Raw genomic sequence first — 19,898 nt, 5'->3', positions numbered from 1 at the left:
CCCATCTCCTTTTGGCTCTCAGTGCTGAACTGCTGCAGTGATGTCCTCAGGGAACCTTTCAGAGAGGTAACCATGAAAGATATCATCCAGCAAATCCCAACATCCTGCCTGACACTGAAGGGCCACAGAGTGATGGGGACCCTCTGGCTTCCCTGCACTCCCTCCAGTTTGCCAAATTATTCAGCTCTGCTCTGCAGGAGGATGAGGAGGAGCCCCAGGAGCTGCCTGGCACACACTGCGATGCCCAGTGCAGTGATGGGCAGCAGCCACCAACCAGGGGGTGTCAGCAGCACTTTGGGCACAGGAAGGAAAAGGCTGTAGCAGCCCCAAATTCCAGCATGTGCCCGAGGAAAGAGGGCTGGTGGATGCAGTGACCAGGCACTCCATGGGGAGCACACAGCATCTGGGAAATGCTTGAAATGGAGGCTGCCAAGATGGTCCCCTGTGAGATGTGGAAAAACACACAGCACCAAAGGACACCTGCAGCTGCCCGGTCCCTGGGGGTGGGGGGTTCCTGCATGCTGCTCACACTGCACAGAATTCAAGGCATCAGCACAGCCCTGAGCTCAGCCCGTGGCACTGGAGCTGCAGGGGGGAAAGCACGTGGAGGAGTGCAGCCCTATTTTTAGTTCCTCACCCACACGTTGTGAGAAAGCTTAAATATATATATATAGATTCAGAAAATAAATAAAGCAGAGCCTTCGGGAGACAGCCTCCCAAGGGGCTCTGACTCACAGAGGTGCACGTGCCAATGGAAGTTACACTCTTCATTTAAAATAAAACGCCCTCTGTAATCCTGTGGGTCTTGTTTGAGCTGATGAGAGCTGAGGCTGTGCCCAGCAGCACAGATATGTGCCCTCCAGCCCCACGGTGGCCCCGGGTGGGGGTCTGAAGGGCCCTGCAGAGGTCATGCTGTGGGAAGTGGTTTAGAGGGCTCTCATTAAAGCCTCAGTGCATTGGTATGAAGGGTGATGGCTTTCTGTGTGCTTTGTATCGTGCTGGGGTCTGTTACTGATCTTTTAATGATGTTAGGGTCAAGCAGGTACAAGAGCACTGAATGAGGTATCCCAGAAGGAACAGGAGCTGAGCCAAGCTCTCACTGCTGCCCTGAGCACTTTCCTCCTTTCTGCCCTCTCACTCACCACTGGCAGCTTTCACCGTAGAACCACAGAGCAGTGGGGTTGGCAGGGGTCTTACAGGCCCCTCCATGGCCTCAGGCACCTCCAGGGATGGGTACCCACAGCTCTGGGCAGTACCATGGCCTCACCACCCTCTGAGGGAAGAATTTCCTCCTCACTCCAGACCTGGATCTCCCTCTGTTGTTGGTTTAAAGCCGTTTCCCTTTGCCCCATCACCACCAGACTGTGTAAAACCTTTACAACCATCCCAAACACAAAACATTTGGCTCTGAAGAGTGTCAGAAAAAGGGTCCCACTCCAGGAAACCCACTCCACAAGCTGCTATTCCACCCCTAACTCCCCTCGTGCTAACAGCAGTGCCTGTGCAGGGTCCGTACACACAACCCTCTTCCCCCAGTTAAGCCTCTCATCAAAGCAGAGCAAACTCTTGCAGCGTAATGATCAGTACTTTTATTCGTACACACCCGCTTTGAAACTACAATTAATAATTAACAGAAGTGTCTCATGCAAACAGAGATTGAAGATCTTCAGGAACGAGAAAAAAAAAGAGTAAAGATGCTCTATCTCATACACCAGCATTGCCCATACCCTTCCAATGTGGGTTTTCTGATTTCTAGAAAAATCAGAGGCATCTCTCAGTTTTCTGGTAGCATCTTGGAGGAAAAAAAAAAACCTGATGAGAAAATAAATAGGGTTCTCCTCTTTCTAAATACGAAATTGGGGCATTAAAGTGACATCTAAAAATGTGAATGAGCTCAAGGCAGCAAGACTCCTTGCTTAAAGAAAGGAGAGCACTGAAACAACATGCAATCATTTGGAACATTTCAGGTGCGTTCTGTATTGTCATGCAAAACCAAACGTGTATTGGGATCGCCCCAAATGTGTTGAAAAGAGATGGCACGCCTGAAATCATCTTTCTTACATTCATTTTTTGCACGAGAGAGGTAATGAAGGGCTTTGTGGGCAGCAAGCAGGGATCAGGTTTGTGCTATCGCTGCAAGAACATTTGTTCCTGCCCCAGGTCAGCAAGGCAGCCACGTGTGTGGGTCGGGGCTGTGCTGGGCAGGGTGGGAGTGGGCTGGGGGTGCAGGGAGCAGTGCTGCGGCTGGGAGCAGGCTGGGATCCAGCGAAGCTGTGGGGCACCAGCTGGGATCCAGGCACTGTGGGCTTCCCCTGGTGCCTTGCTCCAAGACAGCAGCACTCTGGGCCCTGGAAGGATCAAGCCACTGCATCACTGCCACCAGCAGCTTTGCTTCCTGGTGACTGGGAGGAAAATAAATGCAGGTGTAACACTTCCAATAATTCATGGGAAAGGGGTTATAAAACTCAGAGACTTCATTTCCCTCTCTGTTGAGATGTTCCCACCACCTACACTTCTTGCTTTTAAATTTGGACTGTGGTGTCATGCGCAAGCAACAGAAAAGCACGAGGATATACGACTCAGGAATACACTACAATCTCGCAGGAATAAAACTGTCTCGGATGGAGCAGCTGCATAACAAATATCACTCCTCCTTCAGCAGGAGTCAGTATAAACATGACTAGAAAAGAGCTGTGCTAACGGTATTTACCCATAGGGAATCATTACCTCCACGTTACAGAGGAGGTAACTGAGGCAGGGACTACTTGTACTACTTTGCAGCCCAGTTATTTTTGTATGATGGTTCTTATTCCCAATGAGGTGTTTTATTTAACAAGGACTTCCCCCCTTTGCAAAAAAAAGTGATTCTCCTACAGCATTTAAGCAGGATTGCATCTGGATGTGTTGGTTTAATCAGAAAAGAAATCATGCAAGTGGTACTGAGCAGCCCTGGCCCTGGACACGACAACTTTCCTGCTAGGAGACAAGCTCCTCACACTCCTTGTTCACTTCACAAGAGCCCAGCACTAACTTCATCCCTAAAGACAGGATGGATTTCAAAGGCTGACAGCACGAATGCACCGTTCATTTCTAGAAGAACTTCAGTTTGCCAAAGGAAACCCAATTGTATTTCTGGAAAGAATGAAAGATCATGCAATTTCTACTCCTGACCGGGTCAAGGCTGAGCAGTTTATTCCAGGAGTGTGCTCTGCTTCCCATGTCTGTGCAATGCCCACTAGCAGTGCTGAGGCTGGAGGCTGCCCAGGGACCCACGGGCATTCCCCAGGATTTTGTCCAGATAATGAAATATTCATGTAAAGTCTCACTTAATCCCCGCAAACAGCCTGGAATGATTACATAGCCTAAAGATCCAACCCACATCCTCCATGGGAACAGCCTCGCTCTGTTGGGAGGGAAAGAGTGGAACACTTTTGCTATTGAGTACAGGAGAAAGAAAGGCAGTCGTAATGCCTCAGCCGACAAAGTTCTCTAGGTAGTCTCTAGTTCTCTAGGAAGCCACAGAGAAACGTTTTATAAATAACACCTGCATTAAAAAACATGGGAAAGTACTTGCTGGTTATTTAATGTTTTATGAGGAATAGCCACAAAATGAGCTGGAGCAGCTCTCTGCTGCCAGTGAGAGCACCGTGTCACTGCTCTGCCAGCAGCAACCACTTCCAGCTGGACGTCCCAGCACAACTCAGCACAACAGGACCATTCAGGAACACCTCTTGGTTTTCTCTCCTGTCTCATCCTGGCATGGGGAGCTGCACCACGTGCTGTTTTTCTGACTCCACAAACCCACGCTCTGCTCTATCTCCTCGTAGTTTCCTTTTCATAGAATCACAGAATCATTTGAGTTGGAAGGGTCCTTTCAAGGACACCCAGTCCTCTTTTTAGAAGTCGCCCTTTCACATTCTTAAAACCCACCTGCTGCCTGCTCCTAGCAGGTTTACACACCTGAGAGCTCCATTATTTCCTCAAAATCAGAGCTCTGCAATCTGCTCAATCTATTATCTTCTACAGCATGACACCCAGACACCCCCAAACCATGGCGGGCTAGGAATAATCAGAAAGACAGAAATAGCCGTGAATGCTGCACTAATCCACATGCTTTATGGCGAACAACATACCATGATCTTTAGGTATATAATACACAAATTGGAAAGTGAATGCCCAGACTTGGCTGATAACACATTTGACACCGGATAGCTGAAAAATGTTACTCCTAAAATATATTCAAACGTTTGAGTTCTGTTTATTGAGGCAACAACCTGGGAAGCTGTCAGCTGGGTCAGCGGCGAGCTTTCGGCGCTGGGTCCATCCACTAAGGGCCCTCCCTGGGGGGTGCTCCAACCTGAGGGCCGTTGGGGGGCGAAGGGAGCACGGCTGCTCACACATCTGGAGTGCTGCAAATCCCAGGTGCCAAAGGACGGCTTCGGGAGGCATCGCAGGAGCACCACACAACCGCTTCTGTCCACACCCAACCGCTCAGAAACTGTCCCACGCGGCACGGGGCCGCTCCCGCACATCGCCGCCGTCCGCCCGGCTACGGATCTGCAGGACTGCATCTTTCTAGCAGGATCTTTGGCACAGGCTCGATGTTTTGTTGTAATAAAAGATGATTAGAAAGTAGATTCCTCCCCCCCCCCTCCCCTCCCCCGGTTACATATTCTAGTATAAACATCAGTCTCTTATGGCCAATATCTGACTTTTCGAGTATGTTTACATGCTGGGAAAACTGTAATCAGTCTGCATGCAGCAACAGAGACATCATGCTTCTGGCATCGTCATGCACATCCGACAGACAAAAAGTGCCTATGGCTGCCACCATTAACAAGGCAGAAGGGAAAAAAGGAGAGTGCACTGCCTACTATTTTACATGCTGTAACAAAACCAAAGTTAGCACAAAAATATTTACTGATATTTGAATTAAGATCTTCTGGTAAGTTGTTAAGAGGAAATATCAAAATTTGTATCTAAGTGAGATAGGAGAGGAGAAGATTGCATTAATTACATCGCAAATAAAATCTATTTCCTTCCCTGTAAGTCATCAGCAGACATGAAATGAAAGCCTAATTGAGACTTGTATAAAACCTGCAGGTAGCAATTATTGTTTAAAAGTAGATCTACATTTAAAAAAACAGATGATACCCTAAGTCATTAACAATATCCAAAAACTAGAAAAACAACAACCCGAAACGAGAGCAAGGAAACATTCAGCTAAACCTAAATGATGTTGTTCAGAACAAGTACTTTCACAAATAAAGCACAATCTGTTTTATAAAACTTTTATAATACTCTGTATGCTTGATATGATTATGTCAATATAGATCTGCTTGTTATTAACTCTTATTATTAAGAGTTATTACTAAACATGCAAAATTCATTGCATGAAGCGTATGTGAAACGTATTAAATTCCATTCTACCAATAAAACAAGTTTTAGGTACTTCGTTCAAGATCAATTCTTGTACAGCCCCAAGTTTTCTGAGTTAAAACTGATTACTGTAGGACTAAATCTCAGTTCATTTTTGTGAGTTGTTCTGGACAAATCAGGAAGTCACCTGGGACTGTGGTTTTGTTAATTTAGTGTACACAATACTTCCTTCAGTTCACCGCCCTACACTGCAGACTACAAAAACACAAGTGTCAATAAGATGTAAGGGATTACAGTTCTGTTTCATGTTCCAGGTTAACAGATTTCCTAGTCAGACGTTGGTATTAGTAGAACCAGTCAACGGTGAACTTGAGGAGTGGTGTAAATGAAATTAACTGAACAAACAATGGCACCCTGGATCACAGAATAATCTCACGGAGATTAAAATTCACACAAATATTATTAAAATTATTACTATTATTATTATTAAAGACAAAATTTCACCCTCGAGTTTATCACAGGCTACTTAAGAAAGATCTGGAGATCTGGCCACTGCCGGAGCTTGTTTAAATTCAGTGTTACTTACAGGATTGGTTCACAAAGCCTTGGGCTCTAATAGGATTTCATCCTCCCCCTCCCACCCACTCCCAACTCGTATTTATCTGTCAGGTTTTGGTAACAACTGCTTTCCACCATGTTCTGCAATGCCTCTCCTCCCCGGTGTGCTCCAGTCCCACGCGCTGCTCTCCCCATTGCACCCATAGGACCGGGGAGCTCTGGTCCCCTGGAAGGACTAAGTACTGGAGGTGCTTCTCAGGTCAGGTCTTAGATTATCTGTAACAGCAGCGGAGTGAAAAATGGAGCACAAGGACAGCGGGGAGCTACAAAACTATAGAATGTACCAGAAATGGGGAACTTTAAATGAGTCAGTGGCAACTTCTAGAAGGAGAAACGGGCACCGTACACTAATTTATCTCCCATTAAGACGTTTCGGTTGCAAAGCCAAAATCCTCACTAAGTGGCCTTTCCCCCATCTTACACTTTCTAACCCTACAATTTTCAGGCCCAAACGGAATCAAGGCAAAAACCTAAAAATTTTAGGGTTAAGAACCGTTCCCCACTGCAGGGTTTGTTCCTGTTCTGCTGTTTCATGCTACATTTTCTGGGAGGGTATGTACAAACTGGGGGTTGACATAGGAGAACCCTTCAAAATCGGACTGATCGATGTTAGCAATGACCAGCTGGTCCGGAGGGGTTAACACCGGCTGTCCTCGCGTGAAGAATTTATCAAAGTTTTCAGCCCCTTTGCCACACTGCAAGAAAACAAAAAAGAGAAAAAAGGGCTGAAAAAAACAGCAATACATTAGCAGTTCTGGCTGTCTGCAGATTGCTCAGGATGAATGCAAGTCTTAAAAGTAATTATGAGAAAATTTTCTTCTCAGATGTTTCGACCAAAACAATCCCAAGCAAAGAGAGACGTTTTAATTGACAGGTTGTGAAAAGAACAGTCAGGATGTTCCCATTCGTCACCATGACATGGCAAGTTAAAGAGGCTTAAATGCAGAGAACTCGTGGGATAAAAAGGAAGAAAATATATTTTTATGGACATGCATTGAGTATTGATACTTTATCTGGCAAGACATTTCCTTCTCCTTAAAACCTCTACAATGCAAAATTAAATGTTGGAGTTAGGTTTTGTTTCCCTCAGAATCTGCAGAAAGCTTAACAAAACTCATCTCACACGCTTTGATCCCTCCTTGTTCAGCACACCAACTCCTGTGAATCCACACCCTTTGACAGGGCTCTACTGGTGTAACATTGTCAAAGAAGAGTAAAGAGAGAGGTTTTACTAAAGGAAATATGGATGTGACACTTGGGAAATTATGATCAGCTCTACAGACGCATATAGGTAAGATACATCTGCATGCACGTGAGTGTGTTTGGGTATCATCATTATTACTGAAATTATACCACGTTATAATGCAGCTGTCTATTATTAGATCAGGAACATGCTTGGTTCCAGAGGGTATTTATTCCAAATCACATTTCAGTCCCACTCAGTGGAGCAGAAATGAAATGAGGCCCTGCAGAGTCCTGGGCAGCCTCAGAGGGGGCAACGTGGGATCAGCAAGCACAGTCAGAGAGCCCTCAAAGTGTGGAGTGGAGACAGAAAGACAAATCTGGCTCTCTTCAGACAAGAGCAAGCACAGAAAAAGAAATGAACTACTTAGCAGCACCTGAAGAACACTGCACAGTGGATTGAAGGTAGGAACTGCGACCTAACTGCCCTCACCAGTGCTCCCCATCACGAGACAGTCCATGCAATGCTGTATGCCTCAGTGCTGGATGCACACTGCAGAGACGTACAGGAACAGCAAGTATCTGATCCCTGCCTTGCAAATTTCACCCTGGTTTGGCCCCCAGAAGCAGTGATGACAATCAGCTCCATCAAATGAAAGGGAAGATACCCTTCTTTCCAGAAGTGTCCAGGAGCTGACACACCAAACCAGCAGCAAACTGCTGCCTGCCCAGGAATGGAACTGGGGCAGGGAGTGCACCCTGGGAACAGGCCCACGTTGCAAAATGTGTTATCACAGGTTTCTTTCTTTTTTTTTTTTGTCTAAGAGAAGAGACTTGTGAAGCCCAACTGAGAACTGTGGTTATATATAGCTCCGCACTGAGCGCTCTTCATTCAGACCAGAAAACAAAAGAAACTGTTTGCCAAAAGGGGAACTTGGAGTGGTGTAGAAACAGTTGGAAGGCAGGAGAGTAAGATTAGCAGCAAGCAGAAAGGAGCGAAGTTGGAAGCAGAACAAAATCAGTTTGGGTGCAAGAAAGACTGCTCATCTGGGGAAAAACAGACAGCGATCTGCACAGAGGTCCAAAGGCAACTCATAAATCTGTGTATTTCAAATCCAGCAGCTGTAAGAGCTCCTCAAGCAAAGAGTGGGTGTATGATACACACAGTGAACACTTATTCCCGTTGTCCCTGACCCTTTCCTCTCTACCCTGTAGCAGAGCTGCACTATCATTTATTTCTGTTACTGAATATATCTACATTGGGATTTGGAGGATAACACTGCATTACACTATTATCTTCTGACTTAGAGGGTAACTTTGAAAGGACAGAAGACGACTCGTACAATAGGCCAATATTAAACATTGATTTTCCTGAGCTAACTCAACATGAATATTGCTGCACGTTTGTAGGAGGAACAAAATGAAAGGGGCCACTAAGGGAATTCAAGGGCGAGATGTGTGGCTCATAACCTATCTAGAAAACAGCTGAGTTAGTTTCCTAATTGCTTACAAAACACCTGACACGTGGACTTGACCATGCCAGCCAGTCTGAGCTACAGAGAACTTCTGCTGCCCCAGGCACAAGTTGTTTTAGATTTCAGATGAGAAACGCGTGCTGAGGTACTGGAACACAGTGCTGACAAATGGGCATTTGTTCAACCTTGGAAGAGCGAAAGCAGAGGGACAGCTGAACAGGTTAAAGGGTAATGGTAGACTGCTTTTCTCAACAAATACCCTGGCCAATGCATTTTGGTCCAGAGAGTGGGCAAGAGCTGAACTTTGACAAGGGACAAACTGCATCATCTGAATGAAAATGGATGCCCTTCAGATTAACAGTAATATTTTTTTCAAAGGCAGTGCAGCAAACTCAGAGCTTGGACATTTTCACAGGGAAGACTTTTTTTTTGCTTTTTGGGTGTTTTATGGAGATATCTGATGCTTCTACAAAATTAATCAATCTATTTCCCTTTTTTTCCCCCAATAAATGGAATTTGAACCAGATGTGTCTTGAAACCAAAGTCAGTGACTGAGAATAAACTAGTAGCAGAACTCTTACAAATATGAGAAAATATCTTTCTTGTCAAGCAGTGACCCTATGCCTAAGGGCTGTGAATTGTCAGTCTAGAAAGGAACATGTTACTTCAACCAACCAACTGCTGACCCAAAATCTGCAGCTCTGTGTTGGAGTGAGAACTGTGCCTGTCTGCAAAAGCAGCAAAGAGCTTTGTAGAGAAGGTTTCATGAAAACAAAACAAAGCCAACAAATACATCCACGTCTTAAAACAAATCAAGGCTTGTGTGCTTTTTGCTTTCTAGAATCAATACAAACAGAATCAGCAACCACAATAAATGAGTTATACATAGGATATGTAAACATCAGACTTGGATTTTAAGTGATTTTTGTCTGCAAAAATGATGCTCCATGTGAATGCCTGCCTGAAGCTCCTTGGTGTCTTTCAATAGCTGCCTGTATAAACAAAATGGGTCATGATAACCATGGAGAAAGATAACAGCTGCTCAGAACAGGAGCCAGGATCTGCCACAAAGCGTGCTGCGATGGAACCAGACTGTATTTCAGGATTTAGTATCTTCATGCTGATGATCCTTTTAACTTCAGGAAGAGTCTAAGCACTCAGTTCCCAAGCTAATAGAGCTTACAGTTGTGGAGGTAGATTTGCTTTATGGTCAGCTTCAATTTTGACTCAAAAAGCATGTAATGAAAATCTTACATAAAATGTTTGTAAAGAAGTGAAGCTCCCCCTCCGACAGACAGTTCTGGGAAGGGTCTGTCAGTGTCAGCAGTGCCATGCATGGTTTTTTGCTTATTTATACCTTTCCCTGCATGCAAAATCTGCATCACATGGAAAGGATGATTTCCCCTGGCATGAAACACTTCTCAGCATGCAACTCCCCTCCTGGTGAGGGGAAAAAGACATTTGTATGCAGTAAGAGAGGAATGTATTCTGCCTCAGTTCATTAGTTTGTGGTGGCCCACTAGCATGTCTGCAATGACAAATAAATCAGAGCACAGACCAAAGATCCTACACTTGCTGTGCATCTCAGCAGAGGTGAGAACAATGTAAGAGAGCGAAGATTCAATGGTAGGATGCAGCAATTTACAGCTGCTCCTGAAGGCTTGCATTCTGGTGTGCGAATAATTTTCTTTGCCTATTGATAAAGCACAGCACGTGCTGAAAGAATTTTTGTTTCAGCCAGTGCAATTCTTCAGATTATATTCTACACAGAGTTCTTGCATTCCTATGTCAGGAGCATCGCAGATGTGCAGCACCATCAGGCAGTGTGAATCCCAGCCTAGGAGTGCAGATATGTTTTGGGTGGATGTGGCTGGCATCCCACTCACCACTTTGGGCTTGAAAGGTGGCTGGATCTCTCTGTTTTCCAGTTTCTCCCAGTCGATTCTCCTGAAGAAAGCATGTTCCCTGATGTCTCTTTCACCTTCGAGGCCGCAGCCAAGGCGCTTTGCGGGATGTTTAGTCATCAGCTGCCAAGCAAGAAAACACCAAATGAGTTACATTAAATTACACTGAGTGCTACAGTTGGATGCAAGGCAGACTTTCCCCAGACTGCATGTTCCTGAAGATGGAAGTCGGTAATAAAACTGCTGTGGAAAGCTGAAGTTCATTTTTAGAGAATAAGTTCTGTTTGGTCACAGGAGACGGCAGCACATGGCCAAACCAAGGGCTGTGCAGGCAGTGCCCCTCGGCCGTGCCGCACCACTCACTCCCCAGTTCCAGCTTTGGTCTTTTGGTTCAATCTTATAAATCTCCAGATCAGCTTCTCCCCTACCTCAGCCACCAATAAATCCCACTTTGCTGGAGCTGTAGGAAGCACAGCCCTCCCTTCATTCTTCTGGGCCTGCATTATGGAGCATGCAGCTTCTTGGCACCCAGCTGACAGCACCTCATCCACGCTCCCTCCTGCACATCCTTAATGACATCTTGGTCAACAGCACACCCAGTTGTATAGATCAAGAAGACTTGAGAGAAAAAAAAACAACAACACCAGCATTGCATGCTTGGAAACAGTAATGTGCCTCCTAATTAACAAGCTCATAAAAAACCTTGCTTGTCATTCTAGCATCGAGCAGTGCAGCCTTCAGCTCTCAGTTCCAGCACTGCAGGGACTTTTTAAAGCTCTTCTGCAATTAGATGCGATTGATACAGCAGCAATACCACAACGCATCTTTTTAAAACCTCAGCTGTACCACTTTAGTCTCCCTGCAAATGTTCACTTGATCACATTCCAATTCTGAACCTAAAATAAAAGAGATGTGAAGCAGACTTCAGGAAGTCAGTGAAGCTTGGGGCTGGGATGGATCGCATCATTCTTCATGCTTAAGGGCAACTTTGCCTCTTTTTTAAAGCTTTTTGAACCCCTTGCTTTAACAGTAAACAATACAAGAAAACAAAGGCTCCAGCAGTTGTAATTCTGTCCCAGAGTTACTATGACCACCAACCCCAACACACTCAGAACCCATACGAAGCTGTCAAGAAGACAATTCCCTTTCAGGTCACAGTGAGCAGCACTGCTGTGCACACTGTGGTCCTTTCAACTTTCTGAACTCCCTCTGCATGAGCAGCTGGTGCAGTGGCAGCAAGCAGGAGAGCTGAGAACAAGGCAGTAAGATCAGGTTCAAATTGTGTTGTGTGAACATACGATTTTCACAACAAGGCATCAATCTGCACGCACTTTACAAAAATACATCACTTAGTTTTTGTTGGCCAGAAGCAGCAGGTCTACACTGGGATAGGTTCTAAACTCAGACTGGCAGGCACAGCAGGAGGAGCCGAATTCTTATCAGTGACACCAAGTGATGAGCACTGTTATCACAATGCAACTTTACATTTCCTGAGAGAAGTTACACTTAAAATACGAAGTGCCATATCAAAGCCAGGCAAATAGTTATTCACAAAGACTGCCAAAAAAGATGCTTAATGATAAAGAAACATCTATCTCACCCCCTTGCAGATGGAGACAGCTTCTTTGGACAGTGATTTTGGATAGGAAACATTATGTTCCATTATGGACTGGAAAAGTTCATCTTCATCTTCTCCATCAAATGGAGGCTGTTAAAAATAAATGGCTGTTAATTCTCCACTTTTTATGAGATGGTATAGCAACACTGCAGCCATAGTGGCTCAGGTGAAAGGTGCATCCATGCTGACTCCAGACAATCCTAGGTGTCCAAAGATATCGGGGAAGCAACGGTCCCTGCTCAGGAATACACAACAAACATCCAGCCACCTGCAACCTGGGCATCTGCTGACCCAGCAGCTTAGTGTTTAGCAGTTTCAGACAGAAATTGATGAGAAAAATTCATTTCCAACCCCAGCATGGCAGAAAATTAATGAAAGGTTTGCTGGATTACCTTCAGTGATTTTATCTTCGTGATAATCTACTGTACACTGGACAGACAAAAGCACTTCCAAGAGTAATGTCTGGAGACAGTAACTTTCAGTTACCTTCTGTTAAGGTACATTCACTCCTCACTTAATTCTAGCTAAATTCTGCTTTGTTTTATAAGACATGGCTGTAGACTGCTCCTGTGAAGGTGGGACTGCATCACCATACAGGGCTGGATTTTATTTTCAAATACAGGTGAAGAGGGAAGTGCCCTTGGCTGTGTCCCCAGGGTATGGACACTGTAAGTTTCATCTAGCAGTAAATCTCATTTTCTCAAAAGCACTCAGCTAATGTTAGCACTGTACACCATAAATGTTAACAACCGCCACTGCCAACCTTTAAAAACTTTTTAAATGTCAACAGGGATTTAGTGGAGGAACTATTAAATCCATTTGTTAAAAATGTATGTTTTAAGCTTAAGAAATGCATACTTCTAGCTAACAGTCATTGAAAGCTGCTTGCACAAATCTTATCCAACTCAAGACCCATAGAGCTCCTGAAGTCAGTAGTTACAAGCAATTTACTGTAGAACAGCATTGCTTTTCTACTTCAGTGACTCAGAGAGCAGCATCTCATTAACTGTGCAGAATAAGGGGTTTGTAACTAAGCTTATTTTGAGCAGTGAGACCCACACTTTACCCCTAGGACACAGAATACAAAAACTGTATTCTTGTGACTTAGCTGCAATGCACAGCATAGACACAATCTCCCTGTGGTTTCAAACTACTAAGCGGTGTTTCTTCCATTTGACATGCATTTTCCTACTAAAGTGTCTCTCTCCCATTCAATTTTGAAATGGCTATTTATAACATCATTACAGTACAAAGGAACCATATTCAAAGGCAGTGCTTTATTAGAGGGGTGAAATAGAAAGAGCTTAAAGCCTACATTCTCAGTGGAGTCGGAAATAGTCAAGAGCACATGGAGATAACAATAGTATGAAAGGCCCCACGCTTGTCCCCTAAGGATCTGTCCCTTTGGCAAGTTTTGAAAGTGAGAAGCACCAGAGCCACAGAGAGGTAACCCTTACCTGGCCAGCTAGCATCTCATAGAGCAGCACTCCATATGCCCACCAATCCACAGACTTCCCATAGGGCTGGTAAGCAATGATCTGTATAATCACAAACAAACAAAGACCTATGTTAACTTACTTCTAGTCTTGTGATGTTAGATAAATAGTGACACAGAGACAAAGGAAAAATTTTATCCATTCGTTTGCTAAGAGCAGTATAGATCACATATCCTAGCTTCTTCTGTTGTCTCAAACAGCTGAACAGGGAAGTTTTGCTGTTTCTCAGGAAAGTGCTTAAGTTACTATTTCAGTAAACCAGGATGGCTGGGCTACTAAATCAAATTATGCCCCAAATACATGTTCTTCACTGGGATAGCAGCAGCAAATTATTGGGATGTTTCTAAGCAAAATTACTCACAGTTTGAAAAGTATGACACAACCAGAGGTAGTGAAAGGACTCTCTGCTGAAAGGTCCTAAATACAGGCAGTTGTTATTGTATCAGTGATCACATATATTGGGCTTTATAATATATAACTGGGACATTCATTTCGTGTTATAGTGGTGGACACTCTGGGTTTCCCTTCCTGTAATTTCTATCAGCAGTAAGCTCCCAGCAGTCCTTTGGAATCAGTGATGCTTCTTGAAAGACCAAACCCTGTCAGAACTTCATTCAACAAACAGCCTGGCCTTTACAAATCAAAAATCTTAAACCATTTCATCCTCAACCCCTTTCCCACAATCTCTCCTTTCCTTACGGAAGAGCAAGTTGTGTTATAAAAAACAAATACAAGACTATTTTTTCAGAAAGTCATTAGTTTGAAAGGGCAAAACATTCTGTTAGAGGTTTTGATAGGGACAGCTTATCTAAATTTGAAACTGAGAAAAAGATAGATCCATAGCCCTGAGAAGAGAAATCCCTCCAGACAGCCAAGCTCCCATCCTGGCCGTTGCTCTGTCCAGCTGGACACGATCTGTTTCTCCTCCTAATGTCAAAAAGTTTGATGGGAATACTGATGAGAGGAATTATTTTTAAAAAGCTAATGCAATGACATAAAATGAAAGACATAACAAAGCACATAACTAATGATGCTGTTTGTTTAACCAGCAAGAGGCAAGTCAAGATTGGGTTGTTCTCTAAATAGCATTCTCATCAGCAAATGCAATCTGCCCCAATTAAATTTGCCTTTGTGAGAGAATATCAAGCAGAATCATCAAGAGAGACAGAATTAACATGAATAAAACCTCCTACAGTTAACCTAACATATGGTCAGTGTCATGACAGCAGTCACATTTCTGTCCTATGTCATTGGCTGAAATATGTATTTGATGCCACATATCGGCGTCAACAGAATCTCATGACGAGTGGAGCAGTGGCCCTGCTGAGCTGGCCTCCATCTCCCATGCAGAACTGGTGGAGTGATGAGAGTGGGATGCTGAGCAAGAGACACAGACACTGAGTTCAGCTGAGACTGGGAATGCCCCACTTCTGAGAAGTTCCACTGCAAATGCAACAGAACAGTTTTTTCACTGCATCTCTTGCAAGTACCTTGATGATGCAGCGATTAACTATCAATGTCTGTAAATGCACATAACATTATAAGGTGTTTTCCTTTAATCCTAATTAAATATACCCATTTGAATCACCTGCTAAATGCTGGTTAAGATACAATGCAAGTGAAGCACAGGAAAGCAAACTGCCACGCTCATTGCCAACCTGAGTGTCATGCATGGAAACCAACAGTTATACCCACACACAGCACTGGCATTTACTCCAAGCATTAATTGGAAAACGTAAAGAAGAGGAAAGAATGCTCATTTTAAGGAAGGGATTACACGTGGGAGGAAGCAGATGAGTTTTCAATATACAGACCAACATGTATCAGTACAAAGTCAGCAAGTTTTAAACGTGTTTTCAGCAGCTCCCTCCTCCTCACCCAGCAGTCACTATGCATGACCTTCCAGCAGAGAGCCAGAGGTGCCTGCTGCCAACAGTCCTGTCTGCATATATGAATTTGAGGATCTTTTAGGATAAATAGGGGCATAAAACCAAATAGGGGCATATCACTAAATAGGGGGAATATTAACAGTGCCCTTCTGTCTCAGTGCAGTGTGCAGAGCAGAACCAGAGAGCAGTGAGGGACGTTGTGGGACTACATGTGATGACCTACACCCTTCTCTGCTATAATCTTTGCTTTCTTCTGGCCTAACAGGAATGGAACATTGATAGGAGACTTCCAATTCTTAATCACTAATTTAAATGACTGCCTTTTTGCACTTCAAATCTCTCATTTCTTCCTACCTACAATTGTGTTTGAAGGCTCTGCCTTTTCAGGTTCTGTGGATTTGAGAGCTCAGGAAGAATTTGTCTCACCAAGCCAAACTGGCAGAGGAATGTTGATGGCTTTTTTTCCTTTCTTTCTTCCTTTATTTTGCCTCCAAGGAAGGCACAGTGAAAAGCAGGACACAGAGATTAATACCAGCAATCTGCAGGAATGTTTAGATCATTGCAGCTTGCAGATGGTAGCCAAATGGGATGAAATGATTATATCCCAGAGGCAAGAGAGAGAATCTTTTGTGAACCTCTCTTATGTCTACTGGAAAAGTTAAACCATAGTTATTAAAAGAAATAAATATAACTAGCACCAAAAAAAACAAACCAAAAACAAACAAAAAAAACTTTCCAAACCTATGTAACTCCTATTACCCTCCACTAATTCTGGAAAATGCATGGTTAGAACTTAAGGCTTGATGTTATTAAATGGAAGAGAAAGGGAGCAGATTTTTTTACTTTAAATTCTTCTGCAATTCCAAACCAGTGCTGTAGCTGCTGCACGGATGCTCGTGGTGGGGTTGCCAGGCAGTGGTGGTGCTGCCAGAATCCCTTCCCACTAATCTCTTGACATCCACCTCCTTCAGCCTCATTCGATTTGTCAAGGGAATATAAAGTATTAATCGATTTCAAAGCTGTTATGCTGCCCTGGCCATACATATTTATATGTTTAAGCTCAGCACATCGATAATTACTCTGTGCTAGAGAACCATGTATGCTCAACAGATGTGGTCAAACCTGGGATTCAACCTCTTTAACCTCTTTTCCCTTCTTAATTTGCATATGAAAAAAAGGAATATTAATATCTGTGCATGTCAGTGTATTGAGTAATAACAAATGCCAACTTCCCCACACATACAAAAGGAAAGCAATATTCTACAGTGCACCAAAGCTTGCAAGTCCACTTTTCTGAATGCAACACCAGGATTCCCCTGCACTTCTGTGAAGCCACGGAGATGCCCCTGTGGGCCCTGCAGGTCTCTGCACCCCAGCTGTGGTGTTCTCCCCTAATGTTGATGAAAAGAGTGAATTCTCTATTTTTGATTGTCACACACTTACTTCAGGCTTAGATTCAGCTCATCTATCTCCATGCAACAGAAAACAGTAGCATGCACATGTATGCTCACTATAATCTATCACAGACTTTAGCCCATGGGTACGTGCTGAAATGCTCCTGCAAACAAAATGCAAACCTTACTCTGAAGTTTATCTCAGACCTAGTTAGCAATATAATGTCTTCAGAAACTAATGAAAATCATCCAACTAGCAAAATATAAAATCTGTTTGTGAGATAATAGGAAGACTAATTTCCTTCAAGTTTTGGCAAAAGGTTTATTTCTGTACAGGAGAGTGCCCAGTAAACTAAAATAAACCTACACTGACCTGAACTGACCATTTTGGCAATGATAACATGTTCTTTGGTATCAACTGGCACAAGCTACTGCCCCAGAGAGGACACTTCTTAATGTGTTACATTGGCTTCATTTATGTTTTGACAGGAGAAAATGAAATACTGCTCTGGCTGTTCTGTTATCCTCTTGCAAGCAATAGCAATTTGAGAAAAAACCAAGCTTTTATAATACACAATATTTCATTCTGAAAAACATGAATTAGCAAGTGGAAAAATAAACTATTCTTCACTCTAATTTCACAGAGATGACAAAATTCACCTTAAACACTAATTTGCTTGTCCATGTACAAATCTCCTCTGTTCCAACAAACACTCAATTACAGCAAGCAACGTTCCAGCCAGCACTGCCTCTTGCTCAGCACTCAGCAAAACGCAGTGTATCTTGGATCTTGGATCTTGCACTGAACTTGCAGCCAAACAAATCAAGGCTCTTGAAAGCTCAGCAAGCACAAACACTAGATTTTAATATTCATATAGTTGAATCACTTCCAAATCACCACATGTGCTTGTTTTTCATGTTTTGTACCTAAGCTATTGAAATATAAATCTTATCCAGACTAAAAATCTTAACTGTAAGATCCTATTTCTTCATCACAGTTCTTCAAAATGTGACCGTGTTTCTAATCATCCCATTTGCACTTTAGACACACTGGAGGTAGGTTTGTCTTTGAGTGTGATTTTCAGTACTTCAGTGGCCTGAATGCAACAGAGGCATTGGTAAGGCACAGAAAATCCCAGTCAAATTGTGGATTTATTATGTCAGCTCCATTCAAGCCCTGAGCTTACAGCTTAGTTGAGGCTTTCAATGAGTGGAACTTTCCTGAGATCAAAAGCAGTGCCTCAGGGCATTGGTAAGTCATGGCCTGGAGCAAACCAAAGCAGCTTTGTAGGGAGGTCAGCGAAAAGCTTCAAGACCTCAGAGTCTCTTCCTGAAAATCAGTGAGATTTGTGACCTCCGAAAAATGCTGAACAATCTTTTCACTATATGTATGTTGCTGCTGTGTGAACCTATAAAGACATTAAAGAAACTACGTTCGGTCCCAACAAAATGTTTGCTGATCTCAACAGCAATGCCCACGAAATTTCTCCGACTTCACACCAAAGCACAGCTTTGTGTGGTAACTCTTGGAGTCTACAAACAACAAAGGGGTGAGCCTGCTCATTTCATCTTGGTAGTATGAACAAAATTTGAAATGCTGACCTCATATCAAGTTAGGTTTTCCCTCAACTAAAAACATTTAAAAATAGCAAGGTCTTACTGATGCCACCATGTAAACTCACAAAGGTATTCAATATGCCTGCAGAAATAAATTTGGCACCATCCTTAGTACATCTGGAGCTACAGCTATCAACATGTGGTGGTGTGAAATGCATGTACTGACAATTGCCAATGGAGAGGATGTAAGATCCTTGAAATGGTGAATATTTACCTCCGGTGCGATGTAGTCTGGGGTGCCACAGAAGGTCCTGGTCGTTACTCCATCTAACATATGTTCTTTGCACATTCCAAAGTCAGCAATTTTAATGTGTCCTTCTGAATCCAGCATCACATTATCTAATTTCAGATCTCTGTGAAGAATCGCAGTAATTTAATGTGAACATTTAGGGTCACTTTCATTTACATATTCAAGTTGAGTTGGGTACAGCACAGAAAAGCTCAACTAAAGCTCAGGGGCTGGTTTACAGTGCAACAACACCAGAATGACTCTTCTTTAATTATTTCTAAGAAATTTTTAAACATTCACTGATAAGTTAAAGAAATTGATCACTTTGGGTTTAAAAATAGTGCAGAAGTTACTTACAACAGATTGTACTCACCTATAAACAATCCCTCTATTATGGAGAAAGAATAACCCAACTGAGATCTCAGCTGCATAGAACCTGTGTGAAAAAAAGAAAAAAGCCCAAAGATTTCTTATTACCTCATGATTTCCCTCCAACAAAATATTTTGGAAATGCATCATGGTAAAAAGTGATAACATTAAAGTATAAAAACATAGATCACAGGAAAAAGACATAATAGACACCTTACTTCAAACTGACTTTAGCAGATAGATTTAATTAGAGTATTTGATGCTAAAATAGTGCAGATTGTTTTTTTTAACTGAAAATTTGTCCCTAGACCAGAGAGAAGGTGCAGCTGGAGCACAGCACTCCTACTGCACCAATCAGACATAGGTCATTATCTCTAATCACATACCAATGCTGAGTTCAGGATGCAGCTCAATTTACACTGCGATTCATATGGCATTAAATCATTTGCAGAAATAGCATTCCTTTATACAGGCTCTTAATGGATTAATTACATAATTAAAATGATTATAATATGAAATATAATCAACAAATGTAGTAAAAGAACATATAATATTGATGGATGTTTGGTGCCAGTTGCTATGGACCTGCACAAATTATATTGAAGAAGATCATCTAAAGACAGGATTATATTTTAGGCTAGCATAAAGAAAATGAAAGGTTAGCTCTGAAACCAGAGCTGTTTGCAAACATGTGTGCTGGAATATGCCCACGGGTGTAAGTTGTCATA

General features: G+C 43.0%; 1 protein-coding gene across 2 annotated transcripts in view; it reads right to left on the bottom strand.

Annotated features, from left to right (window-relative positions):
- Positions 1–4,539: 4,539 nt before the first annotated feature.
- The window catches only part of PRKCA (protein kinase C alpha), a 113,414-nt gene continuing 98,055 nt past the window's right edge, over positions 4,540–19,898 (bottom strand). For both annotated transcript variants that reach the window (XM_065735412.1, XM_065735414.1), the window contains 6 exons: positions 19,175–19,237; positions 18,787–18,925; positions 13,634–13,714; positions 12,159–12,266; positions 10,541–10,681; positions 4,540–6,692 (listed from right to left, as the gene is read on the bottom strand). In XM_065735412.1, the coding sequence (XP_065591484.1) occupies positions 6,528–6,692; positions 10,541–10,681; positions 12,159–12,266; positions 13,634–13,714; positions 18,787–18,925; positions 19,175–19,237 (697 nt within the window). In that variant the 3' untranslated portion in view covers positions 4,540–6,527. The remainder of the gene's footprint in view (positions 6,693–10,540; positions 10,682–12,158; positions 12,267–13,633; positions 13,715–18,786; positions 18,926–19,174; positions 19,238–19,898) is intronic.

Source organism: Cyrtonyx montezumae, unplaced genomic scaffold (assembly GCF_038088225.1).
Source record: "Cyrtonyx montezumae isolate F1298 unplaced genomic scaffold, pur_monq_1.0 scaffold_19, whole genome shotgun sequence".
Classification (NCBI taxonomy): domain Eukaryota; kingdom Metazoa; phylum Chordata; class Aves; order Galliformes; family Odontophoridae; genus Cyrtonyx; species Cyrtonyx montezumae.
Note: the sequence above shows the minus strand (reverse complement) of the source record. Positions and strands in the feature narration are given on the sequence as shown.